At 18.0% G+C, this 18,204-nt stretch overlaps 8 protein-coding genes across 8 annotated transcripts; 4 read left to right on the plus strand and 4 right to left on the minus strand.

Annotated features, from left to right (window-relative positions):
• Positions 1-78: 78 nt before the first annotated feature.
• On the minus strand, positions 79-849 carry PADL01_0314300 (conserved Plasmodium protein, unknown function; the record flags this gene model as incomplete). The annotated part of the gene is made up of 1 exon (XM_028684359.1): positions 79-849. One exon carries the CDS (start codon positions 847-849, stop codon positions 79-81), a length of 771 nt encoding a protein of 256 aa, XP_028536557.1.
• Positions 850-2,266: 1,417 nt separating this feature from the next.
• PADL01_0314400 (mitochondrial ribosomal protein L29/L47 precursor, putative) lies at positions 2,267-2,968 on the minus strand (the record flags this gene model as incomplete). The annotated part of the gene is made up of 1 exon (XM_028684370.1): positions 2,267-2,968. The coding sequence occupies one exon, from the start codon at positions 2,966-2,968 to the stop codon at positions 2,267-2,269; it is 702 nt and encodes a 233-aa protein (XP_028536558.1).
• A 1,927-nt stretch (positions 2,969-4,895) lies between these two features.
• Positions 4,896-6,587, plus strand: PADL01_0314500 (conserved Plasmodium protein, unknown function; the record flags this gene model as incomplete). The annotated part of the gene is made up of 2 exons (XM_028684381.1): positions 4,896-5,367; positions 5,659-6,587. 2 exons carry the CDS (start codon positions 4,896-4,898, stop codon positions 6,585-6,587), a joined length of 1,401 nt encoding a protein of 466 aa, XP_028536559.1.
• Positions 6,588-7,422: 835 nt separating this feature from the next.
• Positions 7,423-10,495, plus strand: PADL01_0314600 (conserved Plasmodium membrane protein, unknown function; the record flags this gene model as incomplete). The annotated part of the gene is made up of 2 exons (XM_028684392.1): positions 7,423-10,276; positions 10,413-10,495. 2 exons carry the CDS (start codon positions 7,423-7,425, stop codon positions 10,493-10,495), a joined length of 2,937 nt encoding a protein of 978 aa, XP_028536560.1.
• Positions 10,496-10,614: 119 nt separating this feature from the next.
• Positions 10,615-11,637, minus strand: PADL01_0314700 (zinc finger protein, putative; the record flags this gene model as incomplete). Its single annotated transcript, XM_028684403.1, has 1 exon — positions 10,615-11,637. One exon carries the CDS (start codon positions 11,635-11,637, stop codon positions 10,615-10,617), a length of 1,023 nt encoding a protein of 340 aa, XP_028536561.1.
• A 1,497-nt stretch (positions 11,638-13,134) lies between these two features.
• PADL01_0314800 (conserved Plasmodium protein, unknown function) lies at positions 13,135-14,072 on the plus strand (the record flags this gene model as incomplete). Its single annotated transcript, XM_028684414.1, has 2 exons — positions 13,135-13,452; positions 13,557-14,072. 2 exons carry the CDS (start codon positions 13,135-13,137, stop codon positions 14,070-14,072), a joined length of 834 nt encoding a protein of 277 aa, XP_028536562.1.
• Positions 14,073-14,672: 600 nt separating this feature from the next.
• PADL01_0314900 (microneme associated antigen) lies at positions 14,673-15,704 on the minus strand (the record flags this gene model as incomplete). Its single annotated transcript, XM_028684425.1, has 1 exon — positions 14,673-15,704. The coding sequence occupies one exon, from the start codon at positions 15,702-15,704 to the stop codon at positions 14,673-14,675; it is 1,032 nt and encodes a 343-aa protein (XP_028536563.1).
• Positions 15,705-17,426: 1,722 nt separating this feature from the next.
• On the plus strand, positions 17,427-18,134 carry PADL01_0315000 (mitochondrial ribosomal protein L27 precursor, putative; the record flags this gene model as incomplete). The annotated part of the gene is made up of 1 exon (XM_028684436.1): positions 17,427-18,134. One exon carries the CDS (start codon positions 17,427-17,429, stop codon positions 18,132-18,134), a length of 708 nt encoding a protein of 235 aa, XP_028536564.1.
• Positions 18,135-18,204: the final 70 nt, after the last annotated feature.

Below are 18,204 nucleotides of genomic sequence, written 5' to 3' on the forward strand. Positions count from 1 at the left end.
AATATATATATATATATATATATATACATACATATATGTATGTATGTATTTATTTATACTTTTTATTTTGATTATTCTTCAGAATAATGTCTCATCAAAATTAAAAAAAACAGTAGACTCCAAAATACGTTGATCATATTTATTAAAAAAAACTTCAATAGTATTTTGGAAATTTTTTACATATGGTGAATTTTGAAAAAAATCTTTTAAATAATTAACAATAGCAAATTTAGATTCACTTTTCATTTTTTCATTATTACCTACAATATCAAATGTTGTTTTTTGTTTTTCTTCATATGAAGATGTTTTATTATATTGTGAATCATCATTAATTATTTTGACATTATCTATATCATTCATATGATATAACTCATCTTTTTCGTTTTTATATAATATATCACCATAATTACTATTATTATTATTATCATCACTATTTATGTTATTTATATTATTTATATTATTTATATTATTTATATTATTTATATAACTTTGCTTTTCATTTACATTATTAATTTCTTTTTCTTCTTTATTTATATCATTTGGATATAAGGTGTTAAATAATTTATTTACATTCTTTCTCATTTTTAAACCACCATTCATATTATTATGACTATTATTATGACTATTCATTTCTGAATTGTTAATATTTCTTCCTTTAGGTCTCTTCATATCATACACCTCACTAAAATTCAATTCACTTAAATCATTATTCCTATTTTTATTCATAAGAATGTTAGTAAATAACGTATTCCCATTTTCTTTACTTTTTGATGTGCTATAAGAAGAAACAAATATACAATGAATCAAATATGTGAAATATAATAAGACTCTCAAGTTTAAATGATACATTTTTTTTTTTTTTTAATCTTTAAAAAAAATCAAACTTGAGTAAATAAATTATTATATATATATGTATGTATAAATATGAATACGATAATATGTATATATTACATTCGAAAAAATAAAAAAATAAAAAATAAAAAATAAAAATTTATTTTAATAATCAACTAATATATTTTTCTTTCTTTTCTCTTGTTTTAAAATTTATAACAAAATTTTAAGAATGTATTATATTAATATATATAAGCCATTCACTTTTTTCCATAGTTTCAAGTCATATAATATGTAAATAAATAAATATATAAATATATAATATTATATTATATGATTATTTTTGTGTTTTTTTATTTTTTCGCATATATATATACATATATATATTTTTTTTTTCAAGGTTTCCTTTAGTGTAAAATAATTTTTTTTTTTTTTTTTTTTTTTTTTTTTTTTTTTTTAGGTGAAAAAATAAAATATATTGATGGTACCTTATATGTACATATATATAATAATAATATTATGGATTGTTTTAAATATGTAATAAAAAAAAAAAAAAAATAATAAGTGTACTTAAATATATATATATATTAAATATACATATATAAATATACATATATTTTTATTTATTATTTTAATATATTGTATATATTTTTTTATATCTTGCCAGTTTAATTTTATGTATTTTTTTATTATATATATTATTATAACTCTTCATTCTCACAAGAATGACCCCATTATTTTTGATAATTAATATATATATATATATATAATATCACATATTTTAATAATTTTAAAGAAAAAAAAAAATATATATATATATATATATATATATATATTATAATATATATATAATAATATTCTCTTCTTATGTACTAGCTATTATATTATTTCCTCTAAATATAATACACAACCTTTTTTGTTTATTTTTTTAATTATTTATATATGAATATGCCTAAAATAATTGATCATATATATTTTTTTATCCTTAATAATAATCATACAAATATCTCAAAAAAAAAACACTTTTATTATTTTTTATTTTGTAATACCTTAACGTATATGGAATATGATATATAAATGACTAAGTTGAAATGTTTTCTTTGTATGATTTATATTTCAAAAATATTTATTTGAATATATAAATATTTGTGTGTGTATTTTTTTATATTTTTTTAAATTAGTTATAAGTAGCTTTTATACACATATTATATGAATATTATTATTCTTATATAAATGGTGGTATATATATATAAAATAAATAAACAAAATAAAACAAAATTAAAACAAAATAAATCAAAAATAATAACATTGTATACTTAAAAAGAAAACCTTAAAAAAATCAAAAATAATAAATAAATGAATAAATATATATATTTATATTTATATATATATTTTTTTTTTGATGTGCACACATGTTGGTACATATTTATGCGTGTCAGTAAAGCCTATACAATTTACTCATATTATTTCTTAAGGCAATTATATTTTGTTTTTTCCATGATATAAAACCTGGTAAATCAGAATATTTTCTTTGGTATTTAAAATGTGGAACTAATAAATACATGGTTTCTTTTCTTAAAGGATTAAGTATTATATCAATATGTTGTATTTTGTTTTCTATTTTTTTTATAGATAAAGTTAAAGAGACTTTTTCAAGTGAAAAGGAATTATATTTTTTTAAAATATTCATTTTATGTTTTAAACATAATAATTGTTCATTTAATTTAAATTTTTGTATTTCATAAAATTCTCTTTCTTCTTGTTTTTTTAACATATCCTTTGCTCTTAAACATTGATCATGAATAGCTCTTCTTGATAAAACAGTCAAAATCCTTTTCATTGTTAACTTTACTTTTTTTAATCTACCATGTTGTAACATTTTTGTATTATTTTGTAAATGAAAATTTTGTTCTCCTAATAATTTATTCTTTTCTTTTAAACATATATAATATAATTTATGTAAGTCTTCAAAACTCTTCTTCCTTAATAAAACACAAGGCCAAGCATCTCCTGTTCTGCTATATTCCACTTTCTTTTTCATATCCACGTTATTATCAAGAAAACTATTTTTCCATAATTCTTCTATTCCTCGCTTCACCACAAAATTTAATCTTCTATTCACACCAAAAAATGACATAACAAAATAACAGGCACACAAAAAAATAAAAATAAAAATAAATAAATATATATATATTTATGTTAACTATAATTGTTTTGTAAAATATATCATTTTCCTACATAATAATATATAAATTAGGAGCAAGAAAATGAATATACCTTTCACATATATATATATATATATATATTATAATTATCCCATTTATATATTTAATGAAAAAAATAATTATTGTTATTTATTTTATGTGTGTATTTTTTTTTTTTTTTTTTTCTCCTTTTTTTTTAATTCATTTGATATCCCTTTCTAGCCTTAATATGAAATGCATTTATTCATATGCCTTTATTTAATTAATTATTTATTAATTTACCTGTATTTATTATATAATTCTTTTTTTATTTTTTCAAACAGTGTATATAAATATAAATATAAATATAAATATATATATATATATATATATATATAACATTTTGTAACCTCTTATATTATACCTGACGCCTCAATATTTTGAAGGCCAAAAAAAAAGAAAAAAATAGATATACATATATATATATATATATATATATATATATATATATATATATATTTATTTATTTATGAGATTTCATTTCATATATGTGAAAATCAAATAATTATTATCATTCAATTGTTCTGTAAATTTATAGTATTTTTTTTTTTTTTTTTTTTTTTTTTTTTGTGCATACGCTTATAGAATTTAATAAAGCTTACAGATAACCTAACACATTTAAAAGTACTATACTACATTCCCTTTAAAGGAGTAAAAAAAAAAAAAAAAAAAAAATATATATATATGTATATATATATAATATATATATACTTATATGTATGTACAATTCCAAAACATTTAAAAAATGAGTACATAAGAAAAATATTCCTCATCAATTTATACATCATCATTTATTATGAACATATGTACTTATTAGAACATAAATATATAATATATATATATATATAAGATATAGAGCTATCTTAATTTGAATTTTAACTATTTTAATTATAGAAAAAAATACACATTGTATAACCTTTATTCTTATAAAAAAAATATATATAATGTGTATGTTTGTCATACTATATTTACATGCTTTTTTTTTTTTTTTTTTTTTTTTTTTTAATGCTCGTATATTAGCCTATGGTGCATATATTATAGAAAAAGCAGAACCGTAATTTTTTATTATTAAGAATATATTATAATATAGACATTTGAGAACATATGGAAATAAAATAAATAAATATATATATATATATATATATATATATATATATATATGTATATATATATGTAATATTATTATTACTTCGTTTTTAATTTAATATTTTTTTTTTTTATAATTAAATTCATTCACAAAAAAAAAAAAAAAAAAAAAATCGCTGTACTTCTAAAGGTGTGTTAATTACGTGTTGTGTACGTATTTTCTATCTCTAAATAGTAATAATGTTTCTTTCTTTTTATTTTATTATTATTATTATTTTTTTTTTTTTTAACATTTTAATATTATATTTAAAAAATAAAAATAACAAAAAAAAAAAAAAATAAAATAATGTGTAAAACATATTATAATTTAAATTTTCAAAAAAGTTAAAGAATATTTACTCATAACACATCTATAACAATATCTTGGATATTTTATATAAATTTCATCATCTTTTTTATTTCCTTCATTTCTTAAGATCTTTGATAATTTCATAAGAAATATATATGAAAATTATATTATTCTATTTCATAGAAATATAAGAAAAAAAAAAAAAAAAAATATATATATATATATATATAATATACATTTATACAAATTGATATAGAAGAAATACAATTTTGTGGATAATTGCTAAAAAAATTAACAATATATTCTTTTATGCTATATTTTATTTATTTTTATTTTTTTCATTGAATATATATTTACTCATTCATTTCTTTATATATATATATAACATGAACTCAAATAATAACATGCTAAACAATAACTCAGATAATACACCCACTGGATCCATAAACAATGATATTCCTGAAAGAGACCAAGAATGGGTCGATTCACCAGAAACAAGAAACATTCTAAATTATTCTGTTAATAAAACTTTCATAAACATCCCTTATGAAAATTATTATTTAGGATTAAATGAATTGTACACAATTGATACAGAAGATGTATTTGACAAATATCCATGTGAATTACCAAAAATCGAGAATTTATGTACAATGTTTAGAAAAAAAGACAATACTGCACAAAATGAAGACAAAGGTAATAATAATAATGTAGATTTGCATGAAAATAGGATTTGCAATGTGCAGGAAAATGATAGATTTACACACAATAACACAAAGGATGTTAATTTAAGATATCCTACACATAACTTCGAATATCTAAATAGCACGTCTTCTTTTGGAACTCAATTCCATAATAAGGGTAAAATATATATATATATATATATATATGTGATTACATTTTAATAAATTGCTGAAATATATAATAGCATAAAAAAAAAAAAAATTCTGTACTGTTCATAATATTTTATATTATTTTTCATATATGTAACATTATTATGCATTTTTTGTGTTAAAAAATTATGACCAGTTCAGGATTTTTTTTTTTTTTTTTTTTTTTTTTAAATGAAAAAATGTACCTAAAATATATAATTTCAATTGGATACATATATACACATGTAAATATATATACATATATATATTTTTACATTAGGTAAGTGCAAACCTTGTAAATATGAATGGACACGTGGATGTCACATGGGTTTGTTTTGCAGATTTTGTCATGATCAATCTCATGTACCTGCAGGAACTAAACGAGTTATTCCCAGCCCTCAAGACTTAGCTATTAGCAGAGTGAAACCCGAGAATATTTTTATCTCAACTATTTTGAATGAAAATAAAAAGAATAGGAAATATAAAAAGAATGAAAACAAAGGGAAACGCAAGGGAATGAAAAACAAAATAGATGATAAGAAAGAAGAAGAAAAAATGGGTAATCAGAAAAAGGAACATAGAACAAATAACCAGAAAAAGGAACATAAAACAAATAACCAAAGAAAGGAACATAAAACAAATAATCAAACGAAGGAACATAGAACAAATAATCAAACAAAGGAACATAAAACAAATAATCAGACAAAGGAACATAGAACAAATAACCAGACAAAGGAACATAAAACAAATAATCAGACAAAGGAATATAGAACAAATAACCAGACAAAGGAACATAGAACAAATAACTATTCAAGAGAAAATAAAATAAATCATCAAAAGAATAAAAAATCCCAAAAAATGAATGACACTGAAAATAAAAGGAACCCTCAAAATATAGGAATTTTTCAAAGACGTAGAAATCAAAGAAGAAAAAGAAATTATAATGGTTACTCAAAATTAAATACTTGGAATAACGAGTATAATTATCTTCCTTATAAAGATTATTTCTTTAATTATTATTATAATACATTCATATCAAATGTATTTGAGAACGAAGAAAAAAACGAGTTATACAAAATTTTTGGTATAATAGTTGAAAGAGATAAAACTTCTGAAGAATGTGAACTCTTGAATAATTTTGACTCTGATTTATTTGTTAATCTTATGAATATACATCAATCCAACATGAAGCCCATGTTGAGATACTAGAATATAAAATATATATATATATATATATATTTATATATATTTACATTTACTTATTTATATATATTTTTTTTATATTTCCTTTTTTGTGACTTCTCATTCAATAAATATTTATATAACCCACCATGAAGTACATATTTCCATTTGATGTAATGTGAAAAAAAATAATGAGTATGTCACCTATTTATATCCTTTTACCATTTTTATTTTATGAGTCATAAATAAAAGGATATAGATATTAATAATAGAAATTATTTATTGTTATGTATTATATAATTTTTCGTTCCAATGAAGTTTTTTTTTTGAATAGTGTAAAAAAAATATCATTGTTGATGAAATTTATCAATAAAAAATGTATTATATGTATGTATGCACATATATATATATATATATATATATATGTGTTTATTTTATAATTATATTAAAAAAAAAAAAAAAACTAAACTTGATATAACTCCTTGTTACTTTCTTTTTTTTTTTTTTAAATAGAAAGGTGATATAACATAAAAGGAATATGTATATACACACATACATACATATATATATATATATATATATATATATATATATATATATATTATTTTTATGTTTCTATTTGTTAACACCCAAAAATCATAAAATAGGAGGGGGAAAAAAAAAAAAAAAAAAATGTCCATAATATAGACAAGCATATTTTCATGCAGAGTTATATGTATGACGTGAAAAAAAATATGAATACATATATATATATATATATTATTAAATGTTAATATATATATACATTTTTATGTGGATATCATATGAACTTATAAAAAAGGTTGTATTTATGAATTAATGTAAGAAATTTCTCGCTGTAATAATGAGGAAGGACGAATGTGAGATGAAGAAAAAGATCGAGAAAGAATCGATTGCTTTATTTAAAAAGAATTTATTAAAAGAGAGTTATAAATGGTTTAAGGATACTGATTATTTTGTAAAATTAAAGAATGAGAATAAGTATTCAAATATAGAAAATAAGACTGAGACAAGAAATATAGTTACAGGTAGATTACAATTAGGATGGGGTGGTACTTTTTTTTTATTATGTTGTGTTGTAGTAATATGTGATAATTCAGGTTGGCAATCTTGTAATCATTATAATAATAATATATTTTATTCTCCTGAATCTTTAACTATAGTATATTCTTTTTTATATATAATATATGGAGTTCCATTATTTATATTTCATCAATGTTTAGGTTTAATATCACAAGGGAATTATATAAAATCCTGTCGATTGTTATGTCCTCATATGAGTATATTAAGTTTATTTTCTTTATATGGAACTATAACATTTTGTTCAAAAGAAATATGTAATTTTTCTATTGAATTATTACAGAATATTTTTAGAATATTTGATAGAAATGAAGAACTGAAATATGGTATGACAAAAATATTTATAGATTTGTTACATAGAAATATTGATTGTAGTTATATTCCTAATAGTTTATATGTTGAATCTATAGGACAATGTATATCTTATAATGATGAAGTATTTGTAAATTTCTATGAAAATATATGGTTTATAAGTAATAAGAAAAATTATATTTATTTAATAATAATAAGTACATTATTTTTAATATTTTCTTATTTTCTATTATTAAAAGAAAATTTCCGTGTTTTCAAATTTTTTATATTTGTTATAATAATTAATTGGATAACAACAAAATCAGTTGTTATAATGAATACCTTTTTTTTTTATATTCCTACTAAGAATAAACAAATATATGAAGAGATATTATTAATATTTAAACAAGTAGGATATGTAAAATTAACAATTTTTTTATATGGAACACTAGCTAGAAGTTCATCTATATTTATATTAAGTACATTCGCATCTTACTTTAATATAAATACAAATATATTTAAAATTAGTATTTATACTTTTGCTTTTTATATATTAAATATGTATTTTTATTTAAAAAATGAAGCTTATGAATATTTTCTATATAATAAAAGTCTTAATCATAATAATACTGATGAATTCAATTTTATTAAATGTAATACATATATTAATATGTTACATCAAATAAATAAACAAAACGATAACAATCATTTTTTTCATTTATATAAATATAAACAAAAATATGCTGTATGGCAAAAATTATGTTTATTCTTTAGTACCTATTCTTTTCTTTTCTCTACTATATTTATTGTATTAATGCAGTTATTAGGTCCATTCAATATTATAAATGAAATTATTTCTACAAGTAGTAGACGCTACCAAAAGGATACAAAAATTTATAGTTACAAGTCGTTAGTAAAGAGGTATGAAAAGTATGACTTGCACGATTCTCTATCAACAATTATGAAAGGTGTAAGTCAAGGTAAAAGTATAAATAAAGGTAAAAATAAAGGTAAAAATAATGGAGAAGATAAATATAAAGGTAAAAATAATGGAGAAGATAAATATAAAGGTAAAAATAAAGGTAAAAATAAAGATCAAAATAATGGAGAAGATAAATATAAAAATCAAAATAATGGAGAAGATAAATATAAAGGTAAAAATAACGATACAAATAAATATACTCATAATTATAATACAGTCGAAGAAAATTATCATAGTACCTATGACAAATCAGATGAACAATATGATTTACACAATATGTCTAATAATATAAATTCTAAACGATCATCTTGTTATAAAAATGAAAACACATCCTTTTCTTCCTCATCTCATAGTAATAGTATGGAAATAATAAAATATGATCATCCAAAAAAACAAACACATAATGAAAAAAATAAAAATTATAGTTGTAGTAGCCATAACAGTAATGATAAGGTCAATGGTTATGATCATACTTATAAAATGAGAAAAAAAAATATAAAAGATATATCCAATAAAATCAATGGAATGAATAAAGAAAAGATTACTAAAAAAAAAGAACAAAAAAAAATTGTCCTTCAGAATAATTTTATAAGGATAAAAAAATATGGGAACTTTTTATTATTTTTTATTATTTATATATTTACTATATTACATATAATAGATTTTAAAAGAAATAATAATATAATAAGTGAAATAATTTTATATTCAATGTATAGAAGTTTTTTAATACTTATTATATCATGTCAAATAATTTATTCTTCATGGATTTTTGGATTAAGACTTCAATGTAGTCAATGTGGAATTTTTGCATGTTTATTACATTTTATAACATGGATCATAATATTACCAGGAATATATTTAATATATATGAATAAAAATTATTTTTTACATATAATGATCATAGGAATTCTTTTAAATATAATTACTATATTTATTTCATATATTGAAGTTATAAATAAATTAAAAAAAAATAAACTTAAAATAACACATATGAATAATAATATAAATATAAAGTATAAAAAAATATTATATCAATATGATAAAATAAATATTTTAAAAAAATGTATTTATTGGCTTTATATAGGAAATATAGATATATTAAGAAAAAATATGAATATAGCAATATCAGGAAATGAAAAAAAATATATACCTTTTTTTTGGGTTATATTCTTTAAATATATTAATTCCTCAATGTTAATAGTAATCATAATTGTTAACACAAAAGAATATTTTATAAATATGCTAGATATTTTTGAGACATCCTTTAGTTTTAATATAGAGCTTATATTGATTGTTATCATCTTCATAGTTGCTTTTTTTTGGTTGTTAAAAAATATTTTCACAGGTGAAACAAAAATATATATATATATGTATGTATGTATGTATATATTTATTTATTTATATACATATTCATATTGAACGATGCTTACATAAGAGACATCACATTTTAATTAAAAAAATTCATCCTTTATAATTTACAGATAATTATAATCCACAAAATATTATAATACCACCTATTCCTATGGTTTGCCAAGATAAAAAGAGATACATTTTTTATGAATAACTACACACACACACATATATATATATATATATATATATATATATACATATGACTTTATTTTTTTTTTTTTTATGACCCACTGTAACTATTATTATGTAATATTAGAAAAAACATGTGGCCTACATAAAATCCTCTAAATTATCTAACTCATCATCTTTTTCATTATTTTTATTATGCTGCACATCTGTAAATTTCTGTTCACTTTTATTTGTATTAATATCTTTATTAATATTAGATTTGAAGGAAAAAACAGAATTAGTCCATGTATCAGTCCCTGGGGTGTTTTTTAAAAACTTGTAGTTATTATTACTTGTGATATTATTATTGTTTGTTAATATATTTGATGTACTCAATTTGTTCGTATTAATAAATGTATTAGTTGTAGGTATGTTTGTAAAAAGGGATTCATTTCCTTCTTGTAATTTCTTTGTTTTTATATCAAATGGGTTCATATTATTATTGGAAATATTGTCTTTATCATTCGTATTTGCATTAATCATATTATTCACATTATTCATATTGATCATATTTATGTTTATATTACCGTCCATGCTATTTTTTACCAGTTCATTAGGCCATTGAGATGCATATGTTGAAAGACCAATGTTGCCACCCCCCTTGTTCATATTATTATTAAAATTTAATAAATAATTATTTTTTTGATCAGGTGTAGTAAAATTTATTGTATCATTTATATCATCATTTATATGATCATTTATATCACCATTTATACTACTATTATTACTACTTTTTCTATTTATTTCATTTTTCTCTTTTAAAAATTTATGTTTAAAATATATATGATACTGATAACTTTTTTCATTAATAAATCCTTTCTTACAATCATTATGTGGACATATATATATTTTATCTTTTATAAATATATTCTCTATGTCATTTATATCATTATTACACATTAAACATTTCTGATCTTCTAAACTTAACTTATAACACTTCTTACATACTATATGATAACATGGATTTATTCTTATCTTATAAGTGAAAGGTATATTACATGCAGGACAAAATAAAGAAGAATTCGGAGATATACTCTGAACTTTATAATTTATATTTAATGTTTTGTTGGTACTGTTTAGAGTTTTATTTCTATAGTTACCTGCGTTGTTGATAAAAGTACTCATATTTACAAAAAAAAAAAAAAAAAAAAAAAAAAAAAAAAAAAAAAAAAATATATATATTATATATTATTATGTGCTCATTTATATCACTTTTTATAAATTCTCAACATAAATGACATATTTATAAATATTTTTTAAAACAACTTATATATAAAAATCAAATTAACCATATATATAATATAAATGATATATATATTTTATTATATATATATATATTATTTCATATATATATAATTATATAATGATACTAAAAAAAAAATTGTTTTTAAAAATATTACATTATCGTGCAGAAAAGAATTTTTATTACTTAAAAAAAATAAATAAATAAAATGAAAATAAAACCTATAAAAATAAAAGATGTTATATATATAAATAAATAAATAAATATTTATTTTTTTTTTTTTTTTTTCTCCCTATTGCATATTATAATATATATTATATATATATATATATATATATATATATATAATTTTGTGCTTTTTATATATGATCATTTAAAAATATTTAAAATAGGACAATGAGATCTTTATTTCTTAAATAAATAAATAAATAAATAAATATATATATATATATATATTTTTATGGATCATATATATCTTTAAATTAATTTCTACAAATAAAAAAAGGTGCCTACTAATAAATATTATATTATCATCATATATTTATATTTATTTATTACCTTCCATAATTTTTTTTTTTTTTTTTTTTTTTTTTTTTAAGATTCTTATTATGATATAATTAAAATTTTAATTCTTCCTTTTTTAAAGTCTTCAAATAATATACCTCACTTATAAACAATTTATTATATATATGTCAAAAATTAGGTTCAGTTGTATATTTTTTCAAATGCATGTTTGTATTGGTTGAAAAAAAAAAAAAACAAAAAGGGATCTATCACTAAGAATAATCATATAAAATATATATATATATATATTATATGTAAATTTTTTTTTTTTTTTTTTTTTTTTTTTTTTTTTTTTTTTTTTTTTTTTTTTTTTTTTTTTTGAACTATCGTATTATCTTTTAAAAAATATATTTGTGAGACAATTTTTTTATTTAGTTCATGTTTCTATAAGACTTATATCATTTAAAGCTTTTATGAAGGTTCAAAATGTTTGTCTGCTTTTATTATTTGCATCTATTTAATTATATATATATATATAATATTATTATGACTTGTATAATGAAAATAAAAAAACAGGCATAGTAATATTATCATTTGAAAAGTTGTAAATTGTTTATAAAAAAAAATAATAATAATTTAAACTCACCAAGGTTGTTAAAAGATACAAATATGTTTATTTAAAAAATATATTTGTTTAAAATATTTATTTGTTTAAAATATATATTTGTTTAAAATATTTATTTGTTTAAAATATATATTTGTTTAAAATATTTATTTATTCTTTCTGACAAAACTTTCTATACAAAAAAACAAATAAATATAATATTTTCACATTTTCATATTTTAATATTTTCATTTTAATTTTTTTTTTTTAAATGACGTGTGTATATTCTCTCTTTTTCTTTTTCATATGCATCCTTCTAAATAAGCATTGGATCCTATTAAATAGAGCTGAAAATATATTTTCAAACACCGAATTAAATATAAGCAGAATATCTTCGTCTAATAATTTTTTAGAATTATCTTTGAACGCATTAAAACCTAATAATAATATTTATGATGATATAAAAAAAAAAATATCTAATATAGACGTGAATAATATACATGATGAAGTAGTGAAAATATTGAAATTTGAAAAGCTAAAAAGTATAATAGATATTAAAACATCTATTTTGAATTGCTTAAGCGAATCGGTATGAATTAAATATAATGCATTTATTGTAATATATATATATATATATATATATATATATATATATATATATATATCTGTGTGTCGTTTTTTTAATTTCCATAGATATTACACATGCTTCGATCCCTACCAGCAATTGTTGAAGAAGTTACGACGTATAACGAATTTTGTTCGTCTCTTGAAAAAATGTTTTCATTTTTAAATGATATAGATGATGAATATAAAATAAAAATACAAAAATGTAGAGGAGTTACTACTGATAAAATTATAGAAAATTATTTTTTTTTTCATTTAAATGATATAACAACAATTGTAAATATTTACAAAAATAAACCTAATATAATGTTTTTAAGATTTAATGAAATAACACATTGTTTAGAAGAATTTTATCAGAAAATTACTAATCCTTTTGATGAACATGTTAAACATACTGAATTATTTAAAAACTTTATGAAGACATATAAGAAACCACATAAGTCTAATTATATAGATTATTTAAAGGCATTTCTTGATAACTTTAATCAAAATATAGAAAAAGACAAAATTCTTTTTTTTTTCGATGAATTATATTATTATTACTCAGTAAATCATACATACATTGCATGTTTTTATCTTTTCTAAATGGTCAATAAGATAGAAATGGGTTATATATTACCCCTCAACTTTTTACGACCCACATAATATAATATATATATATTACATATATATATATATTTCTTTTATGTTATCTCTTTCTTTTTTTTGATAATTAATTAATAATAAACTTGGCCTTAAATATTAAAAAAAAAAAAAATAAAATAATAAAACATATGAATATATACATATATTCATATATACATATATTCACATATATATATATTCACATATACATATATTCATATATATATGTTATGTATCTTGGTAGGCATCGTTTCTTAATTATTAATTTTATAGTCGCATGATATAAAAATATTAAAAAATAATATATAAAAAAAAAAACTTCAAATGAAATATTTAATATATATATATATATAAATGTATGAATATTTATTTAATTATTTATTAAAATGTAGAAAAAAAAAAAAAAAAATAACCATTAAAAATAAAAGGTGCATTAATATATATATATATATATATATATATATATGTATATATTTGTGTGTATGTAAATATTCATATTTTTTTATGAAAATGTTCTTAATATATATATTTTATTTCATTTGTCATATTTGTGGTATGTGTTTATATATATTTATTTTTCCTTATACCCAAAGATTCTTCAAATAATCTTACACTTCTTAATAAAAAATTTGAATTAATTTTTTTTTGTAGCTGTGAAATTTTAAGAGCCCTTTTCCAATGTTTATTAATTAAATAGAAAGAAATAAAAATGGATGATACAAAGATCATTTGATTGAATCTGCTACTTAATATTTTTTTGAATAACATATAAAAGGTTGTATATTTTTTTTTATCTTTATTGTTTTGAATTTCACTTACAGCATTAGAAGAAACTTCAGTTTTATTATTTATTATTATATGATGAGGCATAATTTTAGGAGTATTTATTAAATTATTGGCTAGAATTTGTTTTTGTAGATTCACATTCATCATTTGTAAAAAAAGAACATGGTTTTTAAGTTTTTTAAATTCATCAACTAATATAATTTCATCTGTTGAATTGTTATTATTTTTTTTGTTTAATAAATATAAAAAATTTTTATCATAATTTTGAACATTTTTATAATTAAATAAATTGTTTTTATTAAAATTATTATAAAAATTGTTCATGTCATTTAGTTTATTTTTATCTTGAAATATAGTACTTCCTTCATATTTATCTTCTTGATTATATTCATTGTAAATATATTTGTCTTGATTATATTCATCGTAAATATATTTATCTTGATTATATTTATCTTGATTATATTCATCGTGATTATATTTGTCTTTTAATTTGTCTTTTAATTTTTCGTTTAATTTTTCTTTTAATTTTTGTGTACCTTTATTATATTGTTCAAAATTATTATTAAAATGATTATAATATGAATAAATAAGTTGTTCATTCAATTCAGTGTTTGGTCTTTCCATTTTATTTTTCTTATTATTTTCTCTCCATTCATTTTCATAATCATAATTTTCGATCATGCTTGAATCTTCAATATTATTTTTATCTTTTTTAAAATATTCATCTTCGTTATTTCTTTTATAAAAAGTGTTGAATAAGGTGCTATTTAGAAAGTTGAATTTGGATTTTAAAAAAAAATCCTGCATTCTTTTTTAGCAACAAAAAAAAAAAAAAAAAAAAAAAAAAAAAAAAAAAAAAAAAATATATATAAACACACACATATATATATATATATATATATATATATATATATATTTATATGTGTGAAGAATGTAGAGTGAATTATTTATCAGTTAAACACTACACAAGAAAAACAAAAAAATAAAATTTAAATGGTTATATATATGTATAAATATTAATACATATTAAATATGATATAGAATTTTGAATATTTAATTAATATATATATATATATATATATATATAATATTTTAATTATTAAGCATAGCACATCTCAAGAGAAACTTCAAATAATAACACCAAAAAAAATAAAACATATAAATAAATATACACATAATATTATATGTATAAATATATATTTTTTGGGGGGGGAAAAAAAAAAAAAAAAATTAAAACGACAAACTCTATAGGTTTATGGTAATAAATAAAAATATATATATATATATAAATATATAAATATATAAATATATAAATATATACATATATATATATATATATATATATATATATATATATATATATATATATATAATATACATGTAATAACAAAATGTTCTTGAGAACGAACAGTTCTAGGTTTTTTTTTTTTTTTTAATTTTAATAATGCCTTATGGAAAAAAAAAAAAAAAAAAAAAATATATATATGTAAAATATATATATATATAATATATATATTATATATATGTAGATTTTGTAAAAAAAAAAAAAAAAAAAAAAAAAAAGGCTAGAACTGGTTCCTCCTTATATGAAAAGAGGAAAAATATATATAATATATATATATATATATATATATATATATGTATATATTTTTATTTATTTATTCATATTTATTTTTTTATACACACATTAAAAAAAAATCTAATGAAGAATTGTTTTTCATGTATTAAAATAAAAATATATATCCACATATTTATATATATATAATACATATATATATATATGTGTATTTATAATTTTTTTATTTGGGGTTTAAAGAAAAATAGGGGCACGCACAAAATTATTATATATATATATATATATATTTAATATTTATAATATTTGTATGTGTGCTCATTGACAAAATAAAAATAAAATATAAACATATACAAATATCAGATGGAATCTAATAAATAAATATAAAAAAAAAAAACAAAAAAAAAAAAAAAAAAGGATGTATATGTAATATTATATATATTATGTATATGTTTCCATTTTTATATCATTAAATATGTAGAAATTCCTCTGAAAAGAACTGTATCTAAAAAAAAAAAAATAATGTGTACCATCAATTAAATATATATATATATATATATATATATAATAATTTATTTGAATGAAATAATTAAAGAAAAAACAAAATTTATAATTCAAAAATGTAGATTTTTTTTTTTTTTTTTAATATTATTGCAAGGTAAAAATATAAAGATTATATGTTTGGATCGGGTTAAGTAAATATTATTAGTATATATATATTTAAAATGTATAAGGTATTATGATTTTATAAAATATATATATATATATATATATTTATATATGATGAATAAAAGATTGTTCTGTGGTAATTCTTTGTGTAATAATATTTTATATAATAAGTTTATAAATAATTTTCTGAGTCCATTAAATATCTCAAATTTTTTTTTTTGTCATACGTAAAGTTCAAATGTATAAGTAATATATATAAATATATATAAAGTTATATTGTAAATAAAATGGAGACTTTATTATCATCATTAAAGAAAAGAAATATGTTTAATAATATATATGGTAATACTTTTTCTACTTATATGATAAAAAATATTTATAATAGTAATAAAATAAATAATTGTAATTATGATGGATATAATAATTTCATAAAAACATTCAAAAGATATAAAATGGTGAAGACTAGCTCTTATAGAAGAAAAGCAAGGAGCTCACCTAACGGACAAGGTCAAAAAGCTAAAATCGGAATTAAACGATTAAGTGGTGAATATGTGAGAACTGGACAAATGCTTGTTAAACAAAGAAAAATTATTTGTTTTAATTATGAAAATAAAACTAGAAGAAGAAATTTTAAATATTATCCTGGAGAAAATGTTAAAGTTGCTAAAAATACTAGTCTCATCGCTTTAACCAATGGTCGAGTTAAATATACTTTTCATGTTGTACATAATATTTTTCTTGTTAATATAATACCAGAAGAATTAGAAGAATTAAAAGAACATGATTTATATAGATATAGAACTGAACATGTAAAATCTTATGAAGAAAATAGAAGTCTAATCTATCTTAGAATGAAAAATCTTATTTCATTTCCAAAATTTAAACAAACACAATATATTAGACCACCTCTTAAACCTCAATTCTTAACAAAATATGATATATATGATAACCCAACACTACAAAAGGTTCCTGTATTATATCATAAAAGGAAATAAAAAAATAAAATAAAATAAAATAAAAAAAAAATATTTACAAGTCAAACAAGTGAAATGTGTAATAAATATT

The sequence above is a fragment of the Plasmodium sp. gorilla clade G2 genome (genome assembly GCF_900097015.1).
Source record: "Plasmodium sp. gorilla clade G2 genome assembly, chromosome: 3".
Taxonomy (NCBI): domain Eukaryota; phylum Apicomplexa; class Aconoidasida; order Haemosporida; family Plasmodiidae; genus Plasmodium; species Plasmodium adleri (nom. inval.).